The sequence below is a fragment of the Delphinapterus leucas genome, chromosome 8 (assembly GCF_059928025.1).
Source record: "Delphinapterus leucas isolate spDelLeu-1000000601 "Yukka" chromosome 8, BTC_Dleu_Yukka2, whole genome shotgun sequence".
NCBI classification, from domain to species: Eukaryota; Metazoa; Chordata; class Mammalia; order Artiodactyla; family Monodontidae; genus Delphinapterus; species Delphinapterus leucas.
This window is the reverse complement of record NC_143136.1, coordinates 55,803,587-55,823,455: the sequence shown is the minus strand read 5'-3', so window position 1 is coordinate 55,823,455 and position 19,869 is coordinate 55,803,587. Positions and strand designations below refer to the sequence as shown.

The 19,869-nt window shown below is 40.5% G+C and overlaps 1 protein-coding gene and 1 pseudogene across 2 annotated transcripts in view; one reads left to right on the top strand and one right to left on the bottom strand.

The window, feature by feature from the left end:
• Positions 1-1,980: 1,980 nt before the first annotated feature.
• On the bottom strand, positions 1,981-5,046 carry LOC111172910 (intraflagellar transport protein 70A-like). Its single transcript, XM_022570119.3, has one exon. It carries the CDS (start codon positions 4,630-4,632, stop codon positions 2,635-2,637), a length of 1,998 nt encoding a protein of 665 aa, XP_022425827.2. The 5' UTR covers positions 4,633-5,046; the 3' UTR covers positions 1,981-2,634.
• A 1,818-nt stretch (positions 5,047-6,864) lies between these two features.
• LOC149748561 (uncharacterized) overlaps positions 6,865-19,869 on the top strand; it is a 91,970-nt pseudogene continuing 78,965 nt past the window's right edge. Inside the window, exon 1 of the transcript XR_016393990.1 lies at positions 6,865-6,997. The product of XR_016393990.1 is annotated as an uncharacterized LOC149748561 (transcript). The remainder of the gene's footprint in view (positions 6,998-19,869) is intronic.

Sequence of the window (19,869 nt, the reverse complement as noted above, 5' to 3'; positions counted from 1 at the left end):
AATCCTTTTGTAGGCATGTCATGTCACTGATCAAATGAGTCTGCTTGGTTGTTCTGCACAGAATAAGTTTTTGTTTATGTCTGAGAAAATGGAAATAACTACTTGGGTACAACAAACACATGCGTATATTCTGAACATTTGTGTGGAGATGGGTTGACTAAGGTTATGAAATAATGGATTTAATATTTGATCTTCTTAAAATACACTCTGCAGATATTATGAAGAAATCCTGAAGGAGCAAAGGCTTGAGAAATATAGGGAAATCTTTTTTTGTCAAGAAAAGTGCTTTTAGCACTGAGTACATGAAGTTCTAGGAGCATAGAACAAAGCTTTTCATCAGAGTTTTAGGGATGAAAGCCTTCATTCAAATGGCAATGTGGAGTCATCATAAAGTCACTTGCCTATTAGTATCAGTAAGCAGAGGTGAGTACTTTGAAGGTGAGTTTAAAAGAAGTATATCCTAAAAATAAAGAACAATAAGTGCCTGGGGAGTTAGACCCTTCCCCAGTCTCCTCCAGGGCTCTGACGGCTGGCCAGTTTTGTAGGCTTGGTTCATGAGTCTTTGCTGTTGCCAGGGAGCAATCTATAAATCCTGGTGGGTGCCTCTCTGGAGAGCCAGTGTAAGGAAGGGGACAAATGCCACCACGATTGACCTTTACTCAGTGGTAGGAGCAGTCAGGATTTCCTGATGCATTACTAACCAGGAAATCCCAACTGCCCAGCAGCAAGGGGTTAAAAACTGCTCTGAAAAGCTTTTTATATTCTGAAAAGCTAAATTACACATACATGCAAACTACAAACACACAGCACCTGGGTAAATAAAGTGTGGTTGAATAAAGGCTGGGCTATTTGCAAAAGGGAATCTGGAAAACATTTGCTTTTGGGTGGTTAACATTACTTACATTTTATGCTTTTTTTTGTTAAAGAAAAAATGTTTAGAGGAAATGTGCAAAAAAGAAATTTTTTTTAACATGGCTGTTAAAAAATAAGATTTCAGTTCATTTACTTTCCAAATCTTAAGGGGCTATGAAGATTGAGAGTGCACAGAGCTACTGCACAAAGCAGCAGCAACACTTTTAGTACAAAAGTTGTTAAAGAACATTTCCCAGTGATGGAATTGTGCTAAGGGATGCACCGAAGAGGTCATTAAACACTGATTGTCCTCCCAGTGTGGGCTCGAACGTCAGCGGTAAATGGTATCAGCTTACATAATTAGATGAAAAGTGCTATAAATTCAAAACCATTGGACTTCATAATAAGCCACATTTTCTGATAGATCTAATAGAATTTGAGCACCCAGGAGGTCATGCTACAGAGGATTTATGCTGAATACCTATGTGAGTCCCTGTCTGGGTACCTATGTGGCTAAGTGATTTCTCCTTGAAGGAAAGAAATCATCATCTCATCATGGCAGGGGTTCACTATCTTTCAGTAGAATGCTATTAGGTTGAACCATAAAAAAATGCTAATTTTGTAGTTCAAACACTTCCAAAATCAGCAATTTCATATAATTCAAGCTAGTTTGTTTTTCTCTAAGTCAGGTTGAGTTGGGGTTGATTTATGGAGAGAAAAGGGGTGTGGAAACAAATAGTAAAGCTCTTGTATGGTTCAGAAAATAAAAATGCCTAAGCAGAATGAGTGGGGTTTTCATTGGAAGGGTTGTGGGCATGGCCTAGTGTTATGAATCTACCAGATGAGGTTTCAGAATCGACCTTTTCATCTGTGATGGCAGTGGGAGAAAAGTTTGGTGGGGTCATGGGAATAGTCTAGATTTTTCCTTACCTGAGAGGCCACCACACAGGAACAACTCCAGCATTAACATATCCTAAATTGCAAACACAAAGGTAGGAATTAAGAAAACAGTTCTCACGATACCTCTGCTATTCCTCATTGTTAAATGAGAGCACAGTTATGAAAAAACAGTAAATATATCTTGTTCATGTATTCAAATTATTAACAAATGGAACAAAAGAAAACCATGGAAAATTCTTGCTTTGACAATTGTTTATTGTCTCTAAACCACAGCACCATAATTTGTTAAGGGTATAAGATCTCCCAGTGACTCTTGAATGTTTGAAAAAAAAAAACACCAAACATTTATAACGTAATTTGGTTACATAAAGCATTACATTTATATTGAAAAACCCTGACAAAACACCCTAAATGCTATCTAATATGTATGCATTAAAATTAATATAATAATGAGGGTAGGCTGTGAGAATAGGACACACAATCCCTGAGGTTCTTATTAAAAGCCTAGAAATCCTATACCTTAACTACTGAGTTCTGGGCCTGATAGTGCCAAGTCCCTGGATAACAAAATCCTTGTGCAGGGGACTTTCAAAATGCACAAAGTACAAATGATAACAAAGGAGATGGAACATAGGTGCTAACAATTTCTAATAGAAATAGTGTCCCCATGCAGTTTTGAATTTTTCATAAGTCTTTCTAGGTGTCAAAGTTCTTATATTTCACTTTGTGAAGATTTTAAAAACAAAATATTAGTTATTTTTATAATTTTAAAGTGTACAAAGTTCAACATGTAATAAATCTAAAAAGGCCACTAGCTAAATACAGATAAAAGAGTGAAAAACAGATGTAAAGCCATTATGATAAGGCCACTGTCAGACATTACTACATATTCCATCCTATAATCTCATAAATCAAAGCTTTTATTTGTCTGGATTCATAAGTGACTGTATTCTTTCCAATATGCATTCTTTCTTCTTCCAGGGGTTGTTCAATAACAGCAGGTATGTTCCTGCCATAAAGTTCACAGTGTTCTAGAAACTGGACACATTCTTGAATAACACTGTCACGAAGCACAATCATGTGTTTTGACATGTTTTCTAGTAATGACAGGAAGCATCTTTTGGCATAATACCAGGTATCAGTTCCCAGTTTTTTATTATAAGGTTCCAAGCTTTTGATAACCCGAGAAATACCAAAGTCATAATTTCCTTTGGCACAATAGAGCGTCCCTATCACCAAATTCACAATGCAGAGATGGTAGATTTTCTTATCTGGGTCCTCATAGGAGAGCTGCTCTTCCTCCTTTTCAATCTTCCTCATCAACTCCTCGGCTTCTTCGTTTTGACTTGTCATAATATATGAAACACACAGGTTAGCCAGCACAATAGCACTGACATTCAGGATGTTGTCATAATGCTTCTTGACTATGGGCTCATAAAAACCTATGGCTTCTGTGTATTTGTTTTCCTGCATGAACAGAACATGAGCCACATTCAGCTTCCACACATCATGATCATTACAGAATTCCACAGATTTGCGGAAGATCTTTTCCACCATTGGATAATTCTCAAGGTTCCAGTAGATTTTGGCCTGGGCCATCAGCACGGGAATATACTTCTCAAGGGTGTCATCATATTCATTCACTGCCTTTTTGACAGCTTCATCATCTCTGTTGTGTCTTGCTTCCTGCACTTGTATGGTGAGTTTCCGGAGCTGTTCAGTCAGCTTACCTGCTAGCCCATCAAGCTTAATGAAAGCCTCTTCAGGAGCTGTCTGGCAAGTGATCATGGCATCCAAGAAGTCATAGAGATAGGGTGTGAGGAACTTGTAAGTCAAATGGGCATTCTCTGCCAGGACATCTGCTGCCAGGTCAAAATACTCATATTTACAGTAGAGCAGCAACAGGTTGCCAAAGGTCTCTGGGGGAAAGGGATTCTGTTGGAGCAAAAACTGTAGCTTCTCAAACCCTTCTGTAGGCCTGGCATCCATGTTCATTAGCGCCTGGTTGTGCAGGGTCACAGGGTCTAACTCTTCCTCTGCCCTCGGAGGCATATCCGTGAGGGCTTCCTGGGCTGCCTCAGAGTTTCTCAGTTGGTATTCTATGGCGGCCTTGAGGTTGAAGGCTTCCACCAGAGCGGTCTGGTGAAGGACTAAGGTGTTGCCAACACTTCGAACATCAATGCCCTCAGTGGTCATGCCCACACCCAGCTCTGGGTGCTGGCGGATGCCGTGCTCAATAATGTCGGCGATATGCTTCAGCGCGGATGCATACTGCCGGCTGCTGTAATAGGCCAAAGCCAGGTTGTAGGAGAGGTCAGGCCGGTAGCCCGAAGCCTGCAAGGCAGCAGAGAACTTGGAACACGCGGCTTCATAATGTCCCTCCTTGTAGAGCAAACAGCCCAGGTTGACCTGGCCATCGAGCTCGTTCTCGCCCCCGCTGTCTTCTCCTCCTTCCCCACTCAGTAGCTGCTCCACCAGGCTCCTGGCCCCGGGCAGATCGCCCTCGCTGTACTTGATCGCGGCTTGGAGACGGAGGACCCCGTGGAGGTAGGCGGGGTTGTCCAGGAGGAGGAAGGCGACGCGGGTGGCCTCTGGGTAAAGGCAGGCCTTGTACAGGGCCTGGGCCTGGTACAGGCGGTACTGCTCCAGCTCCGGGTGCAGCTGGCCCAGCTGCTCATAGCACTCGGCGGCCAGCGCGAACTCCTGCAGGCGGTAGTAGCAGTAGCCCAGCAGCGACAGGCCGGCGCGGCTCCTCGGGCTCCGCTGGAGCTCTCCGCCCAGCAGCTGCACGGCCTCGGCGTAGCGGGCATCCCGGATGAGCCGGTACACGACCGCGGTGAACTCCCCGTCGGGGATCTGCGCACCGCCCAGCCCTGCCATAACCGCAGCCGTGGTTGTGTGTGCTCGTTACCACGGCAACAAGCCAACCGGAAACGTAGGACTGCAAAGAATGTTGGGGGTTTTGTGGGCCTTTTTTTTTTTTTGCGCGCTCCCAAAGTTACTTTGCAGCGGAACGACCAACCTGGGATTTAAAACAGTCACGAATATGAGTGTGCCTATTACTGACCTGGCCTCTGAAGACTGCAGAGTGTGAGCAGCGTTAGAGGGGAGAGGAAACGTCTCTGTGCCGTTCAGAGACGGAAAAACTCTACTTCCCGGCATGCACCGGTCCGATGGCGCCGGCGTCGGGACGTGGCCGTGCTGCATGCTGGGAGGCGTAGTCTCTGCCGCACGGACCTTCGGGTGAGGTCGCGCCGTCGCCTTCCCTTCGTATGGTAAATAAGGATTGTTGTGTCACCTCGGTCCCTGGCGCTGGGGAGGAAGGTTTATGGTCCGAAGTCCCTTCCGTTTTTGAGCCTTATGCACTGTGCAATGCATACAAATATTGTCGTTCCACGTTATTTTAGTGAAAGAAACGGGAATGGGTAAAGAGGAATGAATGTCAGCTTCGTGTTCTCCCAGAATTAGAGTAGAGCTTCTGTCTTTGAGCCGCTCCAAGGGCACACTTTCTAAGAACAAAAGAGTACAGCGACCGGGAGTTCTTATTCTGTCGTTTCCAGTTGACAGCAGGAAAGAATGCTTTGGACTTTATCTGGTATTTGGAGAGGTTTGGCTTTAGTTCCAAGCGCCTCTGCATCTCACCCTACCGCCATTTTCCAAAACTACAAATATTACTGAGTTCATATTAGCGTTTAAACTTGGCCCTACATACTGCCTTGATCCTCCAAGTTTCACTACGAGGTAGAAACATTGGAGAAATCCATGACCTCGTGTTTTCCAAGAAGGGTGGAGGGGAGGAGGAAGCACGACCCAAAGTGTTCCTTTTTCTATGTACTGTTACTCTTTTACCTCTCCAACCTACTTAGTCTCTGATGTGTGTGTGTGTGTGTGTGTGAGAGACAGACATCCAGCCTGTACTTGTCAGGCTTTAATAATGTTTTTGGATATCGTTATGCTGATAAACAGTGGCTTTTCCTTCAGTTAAAATAAAAAGAAACTTTTCCTACACTTTAATTTTTTTTCCCCTCAGATTCTTAGTTTGAAGATCTCTGTGGAAATTTGCTGGACTGTACAAGAAACCATTCTGGATTTTCTTTTGTTCCTTTGTCATGTATTTGGAATAGATGCTCTAGATTCCATGGTACTACCTTGGGGGCTATTTTTGTATAAATTCTTTTGAATTTAATAGTTCCCATTATGGGGCAGTGAAAAACTAGGGACTTAATTATCCTACAAAATTATATTGGATCACTAATTAGAAAAAATACCCATTGTTTAGACTGATCTGGAGACTACGGAATTTGGGGGAATTGAATACAATTTTTCAGTCAAGAATTAGAGAAGCAGACAAGATAGCAAAAGACAAAACTGGCTTATCCCAGTGAGGTAGTAGTATGTGTGCAGTTTTCAAGATAATAAAATTAGCTGTAATTTATGAATATTTGTCATATGCAGTTCCTCTGCTGGTGGTCTGATGTGAGGGGGTTTTCTTTCATAGTCTTCTGTGATTTCCATTGGCCTTGCCACCACCCAGGATAAACATAGTTCAACTAAAAGCATGTCTTTGCTATATAATTAAAGACTTCAATGCAAATCCATTATCTGCCTCCTTAATAGTATTGCTACCTATAAATCTTTTCTGTATATACATTTTGGAGCCAACATCAACCATATTTATTGCATGACACTCTATTAGACTATTTACACATATTATCTCTAATCTTAATAATCAGCCTGTATTCTACATATCACAGATGGAGAAAAGAAGCAGCTAAATCATGAAATCCAAAAGCTAAGTTCATTAGGAGATAGTGACTGATGAATTAATTCAATCTATATATCACATGAGGGCCCGGCTTTGAGGGAACACTAGTGTCTTGCTTTCTTGGTTGTTATTTTCCCGTTAAAACAATCAAGCAACTGGGTTAGGGTAGCAGAATTTGAACTTCCTTCCCTGAGTTGCAACTATGAGCAGATGTTAGGAAGTGGGAGGTGGTGAAATTCCTAGTCACCTGTTAGAGCTAAAAAGAGACTTCAATAGGGCATCTGAATGCTACACTATCAAGCGATTGACTTCATGTACTCATACATTCTTCTCCCTTGCTGTCAAGGTTGCCAAAGCTGTGTTTTTCTGAATTCTGAGACTGGACAAGGAACCTTCCACTGCATGAATACCAAGAAAGGGACAAACTGCACCCATTCCAAAGGGGTTGAGTGGACCACCCAAGATTCCCAGAGAAAACAGGTGAGGAAGACCGCTGTAATCTGACTCCGAGGCTTCTTATTCTCTGGCTGCAGTTCTTTCTGGTCTTCAACCTAAAGAGGTACATGGTTTGAGGGATGCACCGAGTGCTGCTGAATGATCAAGGAACAGGGTGTCTTCTCCTTTATGCTTGCCTGATTGACACTTAGCTCTAGGAGAAAAAATTATCTAAAAGGCTCAATCTTTTAAAATCCTTATGTATTTTAGGTTTTTTTATATTGAGATGTTACTTTGGGTAAGTTGTTATTAAATCAAGATAAGAAGACAGAACATGAAAACTGGAAATTGCCTTTTATATGTTTAGTCTATCAGTCTGATTTTCAGAGTTGTGTTTGCATCATGAAAGCATTCACCTTCAAATGCTTCTTGGGGATATAAGCAAAATAGAAGGACTCTGCTCTCCCCCAGATTTCTCTGATTTTGTGTGGCTGCTGAAGCGGGCAGGAGGGAGACGTTCTGTGCCTTCCTCCTTATTTCATGTGCTGCTGTTCCTGAGGCCTGGCTTGGAAAAAGCAGGACATTCGGCTTAGACAGATGGAGGGCAGGGTCATTTGCAAAATAAAATGAGTGCACAAATCACGCCGTGAAATTGGCATGACCATCCCTGCTGCTGTGATAGACTGACTTTTATTTAGTCTATGGCAGGCAGTTGGGGAATAGATTAGCTTTGGGGGGAAGGGTGGGGGAGCCGTAAAAGAAGGTCCTTCAATTAATGATGGTAATTCAGGAAAGTAATAAATGAGGTGGAATATTTTTAAATGTCATAAAGGATCATTTTGTTTCCAACAGAATCTTGAAAAGCTAGAGTATATATCAAAAAGTTAGTGTATTGTACCATTTCTAGCAATAAGAAAGCATTTGGTGGTTGCAATAAAAAGATTTAGTGCCTACTGAAAGAAATTATACTTTAGAAAAATGGTGTTGGGCTCAGGTGGATTTTGCTGCATAACAGGAGACATGTTTACCATGTAGGGGAATTCCATTTGGGCGAAATGTATGGGGCTAAAAGCATGATGTTTGGTTCTTAACATGCTTGTGTTTCTGCCTATCAAAGTGTGAGATGATCAAATCCCATGTATATTCTATTTGGCATTCTCCTTTAAAACTAATTGGAAATGATTGTTTTATTTATCTTGTAAAAATAGCCACATCTTTTTGACAAACATTGTTTTTCTATGAGTGTTTCAACCACAGCTGTGGCTAAACATCTTCTATGATAAAGGAAGACCTTCTGCAAAATCATTTTCCAAGTTGTTATTTCTGTCTCCTATTCATTTCAGGCCATTCTATGCAGGATGGCAGATTGAGAGGCTCAGGTTCCTTGCTTCCTCTGGAGTCCAGCTTTATTTTTTGTCTCCATGTGTCCATTGATGATGATAAAACCGACCCTTCTTCCACCACCTCTCACCTCTCATCCCCCCCACCCTATAATCAGGGAAGAAAAGAATAAATTAGTGCCAAATTTGTAATGTAGTTTACTGACCTTTAGGAGCATCTGTTCAACCTTTTAAGACTTTTGGAAAAGACTGTATGCTGAATCAACACTTGGGAACGTTTATGCTCAGATGGTGAGAAATTTAACCTCATTGAGAGCTTAATCTTTTTTCTCTGATAGTTCCAGCTCTATTAATATTTTAGATGGTAATATATTTCCTTCTTGATTTATCTTGCTTTTGATCAAATGGGTTTCTATTTCAAGGCTTATGGTGTTATTATCCAAACTAATTTATTAGGCAGAACGCAATAACAGTATGATTTATAAAAAGGAATTAGCAGAGAACACACAATTTTGGGTACTGCCTTTGAAAAATTCATTCCTTGCAGTTGGAGTGTGCTGTGGAATGCATTGTTACCTAAATCAGATCATTTGAGCATTTTTCATTGCTCTCATTTCCAAGAGGCAAGAAATGATTCGTAATATCACTTCTTTCTTCCAAGACTGGTACCTTTCATAGTCAGATATATTCTGTCTATGCTTGTTTTCATTTCTGCAGTACAGCTATGGATGGGGAAGGTCTTTGAATATGTGGTCAGAAGATGATATTCCTAAAAGAAGAATGTCATCAGCCTCTGAACACATTTTCTGGCTTGCAAAGCCTACAAAATGTTTTTCCGTCAGAGAGCCATCCATGATGGTGTTGATAACCAGCTATCCAATTGTCTGAAAAGTAGTGTACTAGTTTTTAAGGCTTTCTCCGTGGAGAGTTTTGGAACACACATCCAGGGCCTGTGCTGGTGCACTAAGAGACCAGTTCAGAAACCAGACCTGTCGTTCAAGCCTCCTGCTCCCATATTCCCCTGGTCCAAAGAATCAAGTTCTGACAATTCTGCTTCTGAAAATATCTCAACTCTCTATACTTCTCTCCAATTTCTACTACCATTGCTCTGGTTTCTGCCACCACCATCTCTCTCCTGGATCTGCAACACTTCTCCTAAATGGCTTTCCCTCATCTCTTCCTAGAACTCTTCCAAAGATTTCAAGGCATTTTATCTCCCTTCTTATTTCAGAGTTTTACTGTGGGGACCTCATTAAGCCTTTAACTTTTAGGTTTTGTCCTTCTCTGGCCTTGGCAAATGGAACCCTGCAACCTTGCCTTCTATATGTAAAGGACCTATAAAAACAAAAAACAAAGAAATAAACAAAAAATTGATCAAGACATGAAAATGTCCCCAGGTGGCATAACATATTTGAAAGAGGCTAATTTGGTATAAAACCACCTGAAGTCAAATCACTGTTCTGCCATCACCAACAATGTAGACATGGAAAAGGTTCTTAACCTCACTGAATCATGGTTCCCTTATGGGTAAGAGAGACCAAAATAATTTCTTTGTTCAAGATAATACAAAGCATCTGGCCCATAGTAAATACTTAATATACTTTATCTATTCTTATTACATAAGTGGAGCTATTGAGATTCCTTGGGAATCTTTAAATTAGAGTATTTTAGGCTTAAACAAGTATGGACCAAAATTACTGAGTTAAACATCTGCCATCCAGGAGTAGACGTTCTCCTGCTACTTCAGATGTTGTATTCCTGAGTGCCTGATAAACTCCAGAACGTGGAGGGCAGTTATCTGGCATAAATTAGTGTCTTCATTAAACCTGGTTCTTCAAGAAATTAAAGTACCAAGTTAAATAGCATATTTTGTTATTTCGACAAAATAATGAGTGCTTACTCTATTCAAGGCACTGTACATTGTGGAGAATTCAGAACCTTCAAGAAACATACATACAGTCCAGGGGAGATACTACAAATAAATTAAAAAAAAATCACAACCCAGGCGATATACGCAGTGCCTTAAGAGTGATATAACATGACATGGAGGGTCAGAATTTATAATAAAAGTGAACCCTCATTTGGCTAGAGCAGTGTTTTGCAACCCTATCAGATACCTTGCTTCTCCCTTTTATAACAAATATCTTCCAAAGCCCTCTTTACTATTTTGAAATGAAGTTTATATATAATATATAACATCTATAATATATAACATCCTGCACACATAATTTGTTTTCTCTTTTGTCCTCATTTTTCTTGACTTCTTTCCTTTCATCTTTCTTTTAAGCTGTAGGTGCACGAGCTGACTAATCATAATCCTTGATCGTTGACACACTCTCCGTTAGTGATCTATGTATGGTCCCCTTCTAGTCTTCTGTTTGTTTAGCTAGTTATTTTAAATAATGTAATAATTACCAGTGAAACCGCCCCCCAACAGAAAAGATAGGACCTTTACCATAACCTACATCTGACTCTGGAGATGCAGATGGCTCCTGAACAATCCTTCTGTGTCCCTTGTCCTGGGTAGCCATTACCCTGAATTCCATATTGGTCATTGTCTTGCTTCCCTTTTTACATAATTTCATTGAACCTGTATGCGTTTTTTGAACATATTTTTATTTTAATTGTTTTAGCCTTATGAAAAAAGTTCACGGAGCATATACTCTTTTCAGTTACTGTTGTAATTCTGAGATTAATCCATATCGTTACATGTGGCAGTGTGGTTCAGTGGTTTTAACTGCTCTACTGTATAACATTGTGTGAATATTCCATGATTTACTCACTCTTCTGTTGATGGGCATTTGGGTTGTTTCTAAATAGTTACTGTTTGAAAAGTGCTGCTATGGACATTTCTGTACATGCCTCTTGGTATACATGTCAGGAGTTTTCCTGTATATAAACCTAGAGGTGGAATTATTGTGTCATTAGGGTATTGGCATGTTTAACTTTAGTAGATAAAACGTTAGTCGTTTTCCACAATAGTTGCTCTAATTTAATTCCCACCAGAAGTGTATAAAAGATTCTATAAATTCATATTATCTCTAATACTTCATATTGTTAGAATTCATGTTTATTGGCCACATGTAGTTTCTCTTTTGTGAAAAGCCTGGTCTTGTCTTTTGCTCATTTTTCTACTAGGTTGTTAGTGTGTGTTTTTAAAAATTGATATTTAGGAGCTCTTTATATACTCATGATACTAATCCTTTATCAGTTATGTGAATTGCAAACATCTTCTTCCAGTTTGTAATGTTTCACTTTCTTTAAGATAAAGTACTTAAGTTTAATGTAGTCAAATTTATTAATTTTTCCTTTTGCAGTCAATGCTTTTTATTTTTGTTTTAAAAACTTTTCCTTACTCCATGGCTAAATTTTAGTCACATATTTTTTTAAGTTTTGTTTCTGCACTTAAATTTTTTTTTTTTTTTTTTTTGCGGTACACGGGCCTCTCACTGTTGTGGCCTCTCCTGTTGCGGAGCACAGCCTCCGGACACGCAAGCTCAGCGGCCATGGCCCATGGGCCCATCCGCTCCGCGACATGTGGGATCTTCCCGGACCGGGAAACGAACCCGTGTCCCCTGCATCGGCAGGCGGACTCTCAACCACTGTGCCACCAGGGAAGCCCCTGCACTTAAATTTTTAATACATCTGGAGTATACATCATTTAATACATCATTTTGTATATGATGTGAGGAAGAGATGCAATTTGATTTTTTCCCAAAATGGATAACCCTTTTTTCTCAGGTCCATTTATTGAACAGTCTCTCAGTCTACCTCAATTTGACATGCCTCTTCTATAATATACAAAGTTACATATATGCATAGGCCTGTTTCTGTGCTCTCTGTTCTATTCCGTTGTCAGTTTATCAAGTTTTGGACCAACATTTTCTTAATTTCTGTAGCTCCATTAAAAATCCAAATATGGTTGGGGAAATACCCCCTCTATACTTTCCTTTTTCAGAAGTGAAGTGTCATGGCTATTCTTGGTCCCTTATCTTTCCTTACACACTTAATTTTTAAAAATCAACATAATATCCCTACTATAATATAAAGAAATAAAAGAAAAATGACTTATAGTAAAATAGTATGCAGTTTAATATGTTTAAGTGCTTGGTCAGGCCGACACCAGAAGAACATCCCCACAAATATTCAAAATGCCCCGTTAGAGTAGTGCAGCCCCACTGAGAGCTGACAGGCTAGAGAAGTGGGGTGAGAATGTAGAGAAGCCTTAAAGGATGGGTAGGATTTAAGCTAGCAGATCTGAGAGAGAGAGAGAGAGGTAGAATTTCAGTGCAAAGGTGAAAAAAAAAAGCACATGGTATATTTGTAGAAAGTTCATCCTATTGAAATTAGCAGTAAGTTAGAAAGGTATTTTTTTGAATGTTTTTTGTATGTTTGGGGCATGCTGGCACAGGCCAAGATTAGTTAATACCTATATTACAACCCCTTGGCTTGTATAGTCCAACACACAGCTGACCCAGCTGCTTTCCTTTGGGCAAATCATCTAGAATCTAAATTAAGTTTTGAGAACATAAACCAATAAACCAAAGCAATAAATCCAGCTTTAATAAAAATGAAACAGGTTCCCCACATTTCACGTTAAGCTGTAACTTTATTAAGTACATTTACCTTGTATTTTATTAAGCACATTTGTAATAACCTTTTTTTTTAATTGAAAAGTATTTCCTGTTGTTTCACATTGCCTCTGTGGATGGCTCAGATCTTTTGTAAAACAAAATTTGGACATTTTAAGAGTGATTGTTATTGCCTGATAAAGCCAGGTAGTAAGGGCCTCACTTGATTATATGGTGACTCAGCTGGCCTAGTTTTGTTAGGTAAGAGTCTCCAGGCTACATTTCATTCTGCTGACCCTATAAGTAGGGAGCTGAGGGACAAGCTATTCACTTGCCTCTCTATTGATTAGTTTCTCTGTAAGTTTAAGGGTCTAAATAACAATTCCCTTTAGAGATAGAATAGCTAGTTTTTTTAGACAATTAGTAAGACAGTAGTGTTAGAACCTCCTTGAAGTTTTTATGGCTAGTGTTGATGTTGAGAAAGAATATTCACATCATGTGTTTCGTAGTCTGAAAAACCATGTAACTGATACAAGTTTGTGAAGGGCTTTGAGCCTGACTCTAAATACAGTGCCTCTGAAAATGTACAATATTATTTAACCCAGACATTCACTGTACCCAAGCCATACTCTTCTGTGACATTTAAAATGTTTTTTACGTAGTCCAGCATTCCCTTACTCTAGATCTAACAGCTTTTGCAGATAAAACTACAGGACATCTATAAGGAGAAATATATCTGGGACATAACTTAAAAAGTCATTTGTTTATCTGAAATTCAGATTTAACTGGGCATTCTGTATTTTATCGGGCAACTCTGCCCCACCCCAATATTTTATAGATTTTTCACTTTCCCTGAATTCTTGATTTCTCTTACGTATTACTTCTTGCTGCATATCCCTCTTTAGGTCTTATAGCTATACAAATATGGAATACACTCATTTTCCTTACTCTCTCCCAAATACCATTCCCACCAGGTACTGAGTAGGAGTAACAATTAGGAGGGGGGTGTATGTGAGAATAATTGTGTTAAAGAGAAGCTGTGAAACCCTGTCTCGTACCCTAGGTACAATGTATAGCTGTGTGTGAAAAAGAACTTCACTTTATTTGGGTGCCTATATATGTAACATATTTTGATACGTTGAACTAATTTAAATGATCTTTATTAATTAATAATGATCATTATTTTTAAACCTATAGCTTGTTTCATTGAGTGAATTTAATCGAGCTCCTTTTAATATAAGATGATGTCCATGGCAGAATAAACAACTTTATATTGAAAACATTAATAATTCCTATTCTAAAAAGTCCATTTGTCATATCCTTCACTGTGAGTTTCTCACTCACTTTCTCTTTTTCTTGAGTCATAGACTCCCCTCTCTTGCTGGGCCATCCCTTCTCATCTCTCCTAGTTTATCCCCTTTCCCAGGCCCCCTCTTCCTCCAGCACTGCTCCTGTAAACTCAAAAATTCTTCTCACTTTATAAACCTTCTTGTCTCCATCCCACCTATGTCCTAAGGACCATTTTGCTTCAACCAAAGTGGCTCATCTTGGTAAACAAAAGACAAGTCTCTACCTGGTGAGTTCTGCTACTAACTTCTAAAACAATGTTTCCCTCCCCCTTGCTGTTATTAAAGGGGAGAGAGATGGGGATCAAAAATGCCAGCTGGGCCAAGAGGATGATGAATGGAGGGACCCTCCATGGTCCTTTGGATCAATTTAAAGCCACTATGGAAAGAGGGATGAAGGTCAGAAGCTGATGGAGCTTCCCACGAGAAATTTTATTGGGCCTAGATGAAAATTCCCAAGCCAGTTGACAACACAAGGCTCTGGGGGAACAGGAGGAGGCCATGCACCTTCCCTGACCTTCCTCAGCTTCCTTCTGGTGCCTGCAGTATGGGAAATCTTGCTGGCACCCAGCGACAGATAATGGTGTTCTTCTGACGAGCAGTATCCTCTTCAGGCTGGGTTGTACAGCAGGAGGGAGAAGCACTACTGAAGAAAGAGGGGGACTGCTGTTAACAGGCTGGTTCTCAGACCCCTATGAGGTTGCCTTTTGGGTCCCTCAGGAATAGCTAGGGGACATTATGACAAGTGACAAAAGAGAGGTCAAGAGAGAAATCACACCTGATTATTGGATCTATGGAGGAGGCATTAATTAACTAGATCTTGAAGGATTTCTCAATAGGCTGTCTGGCTTTGAGAAGTAGCATCTGTTATGTAAAGAGAAGTGCATCCATGTATATGATTTTTTTTTTAGTATTGTTACTAGCTGATGGATGTATGGACAATGACTTCCTGCTGAGGAAACAACTGCATTGCTTCTAGTAAATCACGATAAATCTCTCTCCCTGTGTTTTTAACAGATAGGTTAGTAATGTTGGCAGCTTATAAATGAGAACACTTGGGAGAGTGTGAGGATTGGTATAGCCCACTGAGATAGTGGCTGTGGGCCATGTTGGTTCATTCTGCCTTCATGGAATCTAGGAATACAAGTATTTTATGACCTACAAAGAAATGTTTTTAAAAACTCACCTCGCAAAGAAGAAAAGCAAGCAAAGAAAACACCCACCAGTATAGAAGAAAAATGGCAACAAGATGTGTCTCTGAGGGTCGTAGAAGCAGAGTCTGTCACTTCTCTCCTGGGAGCCACATTCATTACAGCTCATCAGAGTGACTCTACCCACTCGCTTAGAACCTTCTTGAGGTGTGTGGAGGAAAAGCTGCCCACTCTGGGTGGCCACATGAGAAGCAAATCCATTTGGCGGATGGACATTTTAAAAACCTGCCACATATGGTAGCCATTTTTATGGCAAATAAATTGTTGGGGGATCTGTGAGGTGAATGTGCAATAAAACCTTTCACAATAAACCAGGTGGAAAATCATCTAATCCAACCTCTGGAGGTCAAAAGCCACAGTACCATGTTGCTTTCTTCCATGAAGAAGAATTAAGACTCTTTAGACAGCTTGCTCTTTCTTTTGTTCTTTATAGACTGGTGCTGCCTATTTGGGGTGGAAGGTAAATTGTGTGGAATGGCAGTGGTGGGCTGGAGGCGACGGGGGCGGGGGCCTCTCACCAGGTGGAACCAGGGAGTGCTTTGCCAGTAATTTTTAAAGTGGCGTTGTTTCTGTGCCACTCTTTTGCCATCCTCAGGCAGTCGACATTCTTCCCAAGGGATACAGAGCAGGGAAAGGGAAATAGGACATGGAAGTAAGACACATAAGTCAGAACAGGATTTCACAGTGAAAGGACTTGAAGTTCGGGAGGTATAAAGAGATACTATGATTATGTTTATTGAGATATATGCATGGGAACATACAGCCTTCAGGACACTCGAGATCCTTTTCATTTTCTCTTGAGGACATACAATGGTTGAACTGAAAATAGAAACTTATAATAAGAGTTCGAGGACACATTCTTACTGATTTGTACTTTGAGGACTAAAGCCTCAGTCATTTATCTATATGAGAGTGTGAAAAGTTATTACAGTTAAAAGAAAGTCTTGGGGCCAAAAAACATTTGAAGTTTCTCAGTAACTTTTGAAAGATGACTAGTAAGTTTGTCTCCATTTGAAGTTCATTTGAAAACTTGTATCATTGAAGTTTTTTTTAATTTCCTAAAATAGGTTTTTAATGAAGTCAGCATGCTGTTGAGTCCTCTTTTATCTTTTCTACCCAGTTGTTTTAAAATGTGAGATTTAGAGCACACCTGAATAGCATGAAATGTATGGTTAGAACTGTTTAAAAAGAAAGAACAGGGTTGGTATTAACAATCAGAATACCATCAGTCGTCCTCAAAAAACTAAAAATAGAACTACCATATGACCCAGCAATCCCACTCATGGGCATATACCAGGAGGAAACCATAATTCAAAAAGACACATGCACCCCAGTGTTCAGTGCAGCACTGTTTACAATAGCCAGGACATGGAAGCAACTTAAATGCCCATCGACAGACGAATGGATAAAGAAGATGTGGTACATTTATACAATGGAATATTACTCAGCCATATAAAGGAATGAAATAATGCCATTTGCAGAGATGTGGATAGACCTAGAGACTGTCATACAGAGTGAAGTAAGAAAGAGAAAAACAAATATCGTATAATACCGCTTATATGTGGAATCTAGAAAAATGGTACGGATGAACTTATTTACAAAGCAGAAATAGAGACACAGATGTAGAGAACAAACTTATGGATACCAAGGGGAAGGGGGGTGGGGTGCATTAGGAGATTGGGGTTGACATATATACTATGTATGAAAAAGATAACTAATGGGAACCTGCTGTATAGCATAAGGAACTCTACTCAGTGCTCTGTGGTGACCTAAATGGGAAGGAAATCTAAAAAAACAGGGGATATATGTATATGTATAACTGATTCACCTTGCTGTACAGCAGAAACTAACACAACATTGTAAAGCAACTATACTCCAATAAAAATTAATTTTAAAAAAAAAGAATACCATCAGACGTCAAATTCCTATCTCGAATAACTGAGAAACAGTCTCAGTCTCAGCCTCACTTTGTGATGGTCTAAGGTCTGCCTGAGGAACGACACAGGCGTTCAGGCCATGCTCACTGACCTCAGGTGCAAACCCAGACCACATCTGGATGAATAAAGATATGTAAACAGTGTTCCATCTGCCTGATTCTAAACACCTTCACAATGTGGTTCATTTCTTTGAAGGATGATTTCCGTCTACAGAGGATGTGCAGATAAAACAGCTGATTGATGGATCAAATTTTCACTTCTGAGTTGGTTGTGAAGTGTGATTCCAGGGATCTGAACTGTACCATTTTCAGAACAAGCCTCTAAGATCTTAGTTGTGGCCCCTTTGCTGGGCTGGATCTTAGGGAGCATTTGGTACAAAACTTTCATTTTACAGATGACAAAACAGGTTCAGAGAAGTATGGGGAGGGGTGACTTTTCCATTCAGCAAACTAGGGCAAGAAGCAAGGTCACCTGAGTTTAAACCCCAGGTCTTCTACTAAATAGTTGTGTGATCGGGGTCAGTCAGTTATCTACTTTGGACCTCTTGCTTTTATAAAATCAGAGTGTTTGGAGATTTAACGTGGTTTCCCTCTTGGTCCCAACATTCCTGCATTATTTCCACTGTACTCTAACTTTGATTTCATTCATTCATTCATCCTACAGTAAGGGGCAGTTGTTTGGAAGCAGCTGCCCATTAGGGATCATATTAGCCTGCTCCCCCCGCCCTCTCATCCTCTGCACCTAGCTGAGGCCAGTTCATACCAATGGGATATGATTGGAAGAGAAGCATGTCACTTCCAGGCAGAAGTGATTAGGCAGCAGGTGTATCATTTCCATCCTTTCTTTCCCATCTGCTGACTGGAATAGTACTCTAAAGCCCTAGGGGATGGCAGAGCCACAAGATGGAAGGAATCTGCGTCCCTGAATCACCCTGTTTAAGGCTGCCTGCTGAACAACTGCACTGGACTGTGCACTGAGAAATACACTTCTATGTCTTAAATTTTGTTTTTGTTGAAACAACTAGCATTACCCTGACTAATGCAGTAAGGCCACAGGCATTTAAGTACTTACTATATGCGTTATGTTGGGTAGTAGGGACCCATCTGTGAATAACAGTTTCTGCTCTCAAAATGCTCAGCCCAGTAGAAGACATATATACCAACAGTTGCCAAACAGTGTGGTAAGTACCATGATAAACATGGGACATTGTGAGAGGACATAGCCTTGGACATTTTAGGAAACACTCCCAGCAGAAGTAGCATTTAAGTCAAGTCCTAAAGCAAAGCCTTTTTGATGGTTATGAACCAAATGTTTGTATCCCCCCAAAATTTATAAGTTGAAGTCTTAACCTTAAATGCGATGATATTTGGAGATGGGACCTTTGGGAGGTCGAGTTGGATGAGGTCATGAGGATGGGACCCTCATGATGGGATTAGTGTCCTTATAAGAAGAGGAAGAGAGATTTCTCTCTTTTCACCTTGTGAGGACACAGCAAGAAGGCAGCCATCTGCTAGCCAAGAAGAGAGTCCTCAGCAGAATCCAACCACGCTGGCACCCTGCTCTTGGACTTCCAGCCTCCAGACAGTGAGAAATGAATTTCTGCTGTTTAAGCCACCCAGTCTATGGTGTTTTGTTATGAGTCTTACGGACTGAGACAGACGGGTTTTTCTTTCCAAGGGCCAGCCTTTATTTCTATCCCAGAAATAAGAGAGAACATGACTTAATTCAAGGAGCTTGGTGTCTCCCTATGAGGATGGACAGGAAGGCTGAGGATGGAGCTTCAGGAGAGTCGCTCATTGCACTAAAGCCCCTGAATAAGGTTCCTGGGAAGAAGGCTTCTGTCGGGTGTGCCTTGCAGTGGCACCTGAGGATACTGGGATGAGCAGAGAGGGACCTGTGGGCATGGTGTAAAGGTTAGGCAGGTAGGGGATTGGCCTAAAAATGGTACTAGTGGCAGCCATAGCTTCCTTAGCAAAGATATCCAAATACTGTCAGCTTGCAGATCAATTGGATTTGATGCAATTTAGCAGCAAAGAGAAAAGCAGCTCCAAAAAATATAGTTCACTTACTAATAACATTGTTAAGCAGACATGGGCTTCAACTCAAATTCATGAAAACAGAATGCTATGTGGGCCTTAAGGTTGGCAATGAAAGCAAGCGCTTCAGGACCCCAGCAGGACTTTGGGTCTAACACTAATGAATTCCTCACTCTAGAGAGAGAAGTCATTATTTGCATCATGATTTCTGACTTGGCAAGTAACCAAAGGAAGTAAATCAGAAATCTCCCACCCCATTTTCCAATGAGCATCATCTGGTGGACTTTTTAAATTGTCTTTTTTCTAGGCTTTTCCTCACCTTCAAATTTTTACAGAAGAGGGAAGAAAAACAGCAGAGGCTCCCTTCTCTCTCCCTGTCTAATCCTTTCATAATTCAAGATCACAGAGCTGCTGTAAACCCCCCCTCACTGCTGTGCTTATTCCCTGTGTGCTTGGTAGAGCAAGCAATTCCATTT

Excerpts from the sequence above, each read along its gene's own strand:
- LOC111172910 (XM_022570119.3), bottom strand. The coding sequence starts at position 4,632 with ATGGCAGGGCTGGGCGGTGCGCAGATCCCCGACGGGGAGTTCACCGCG.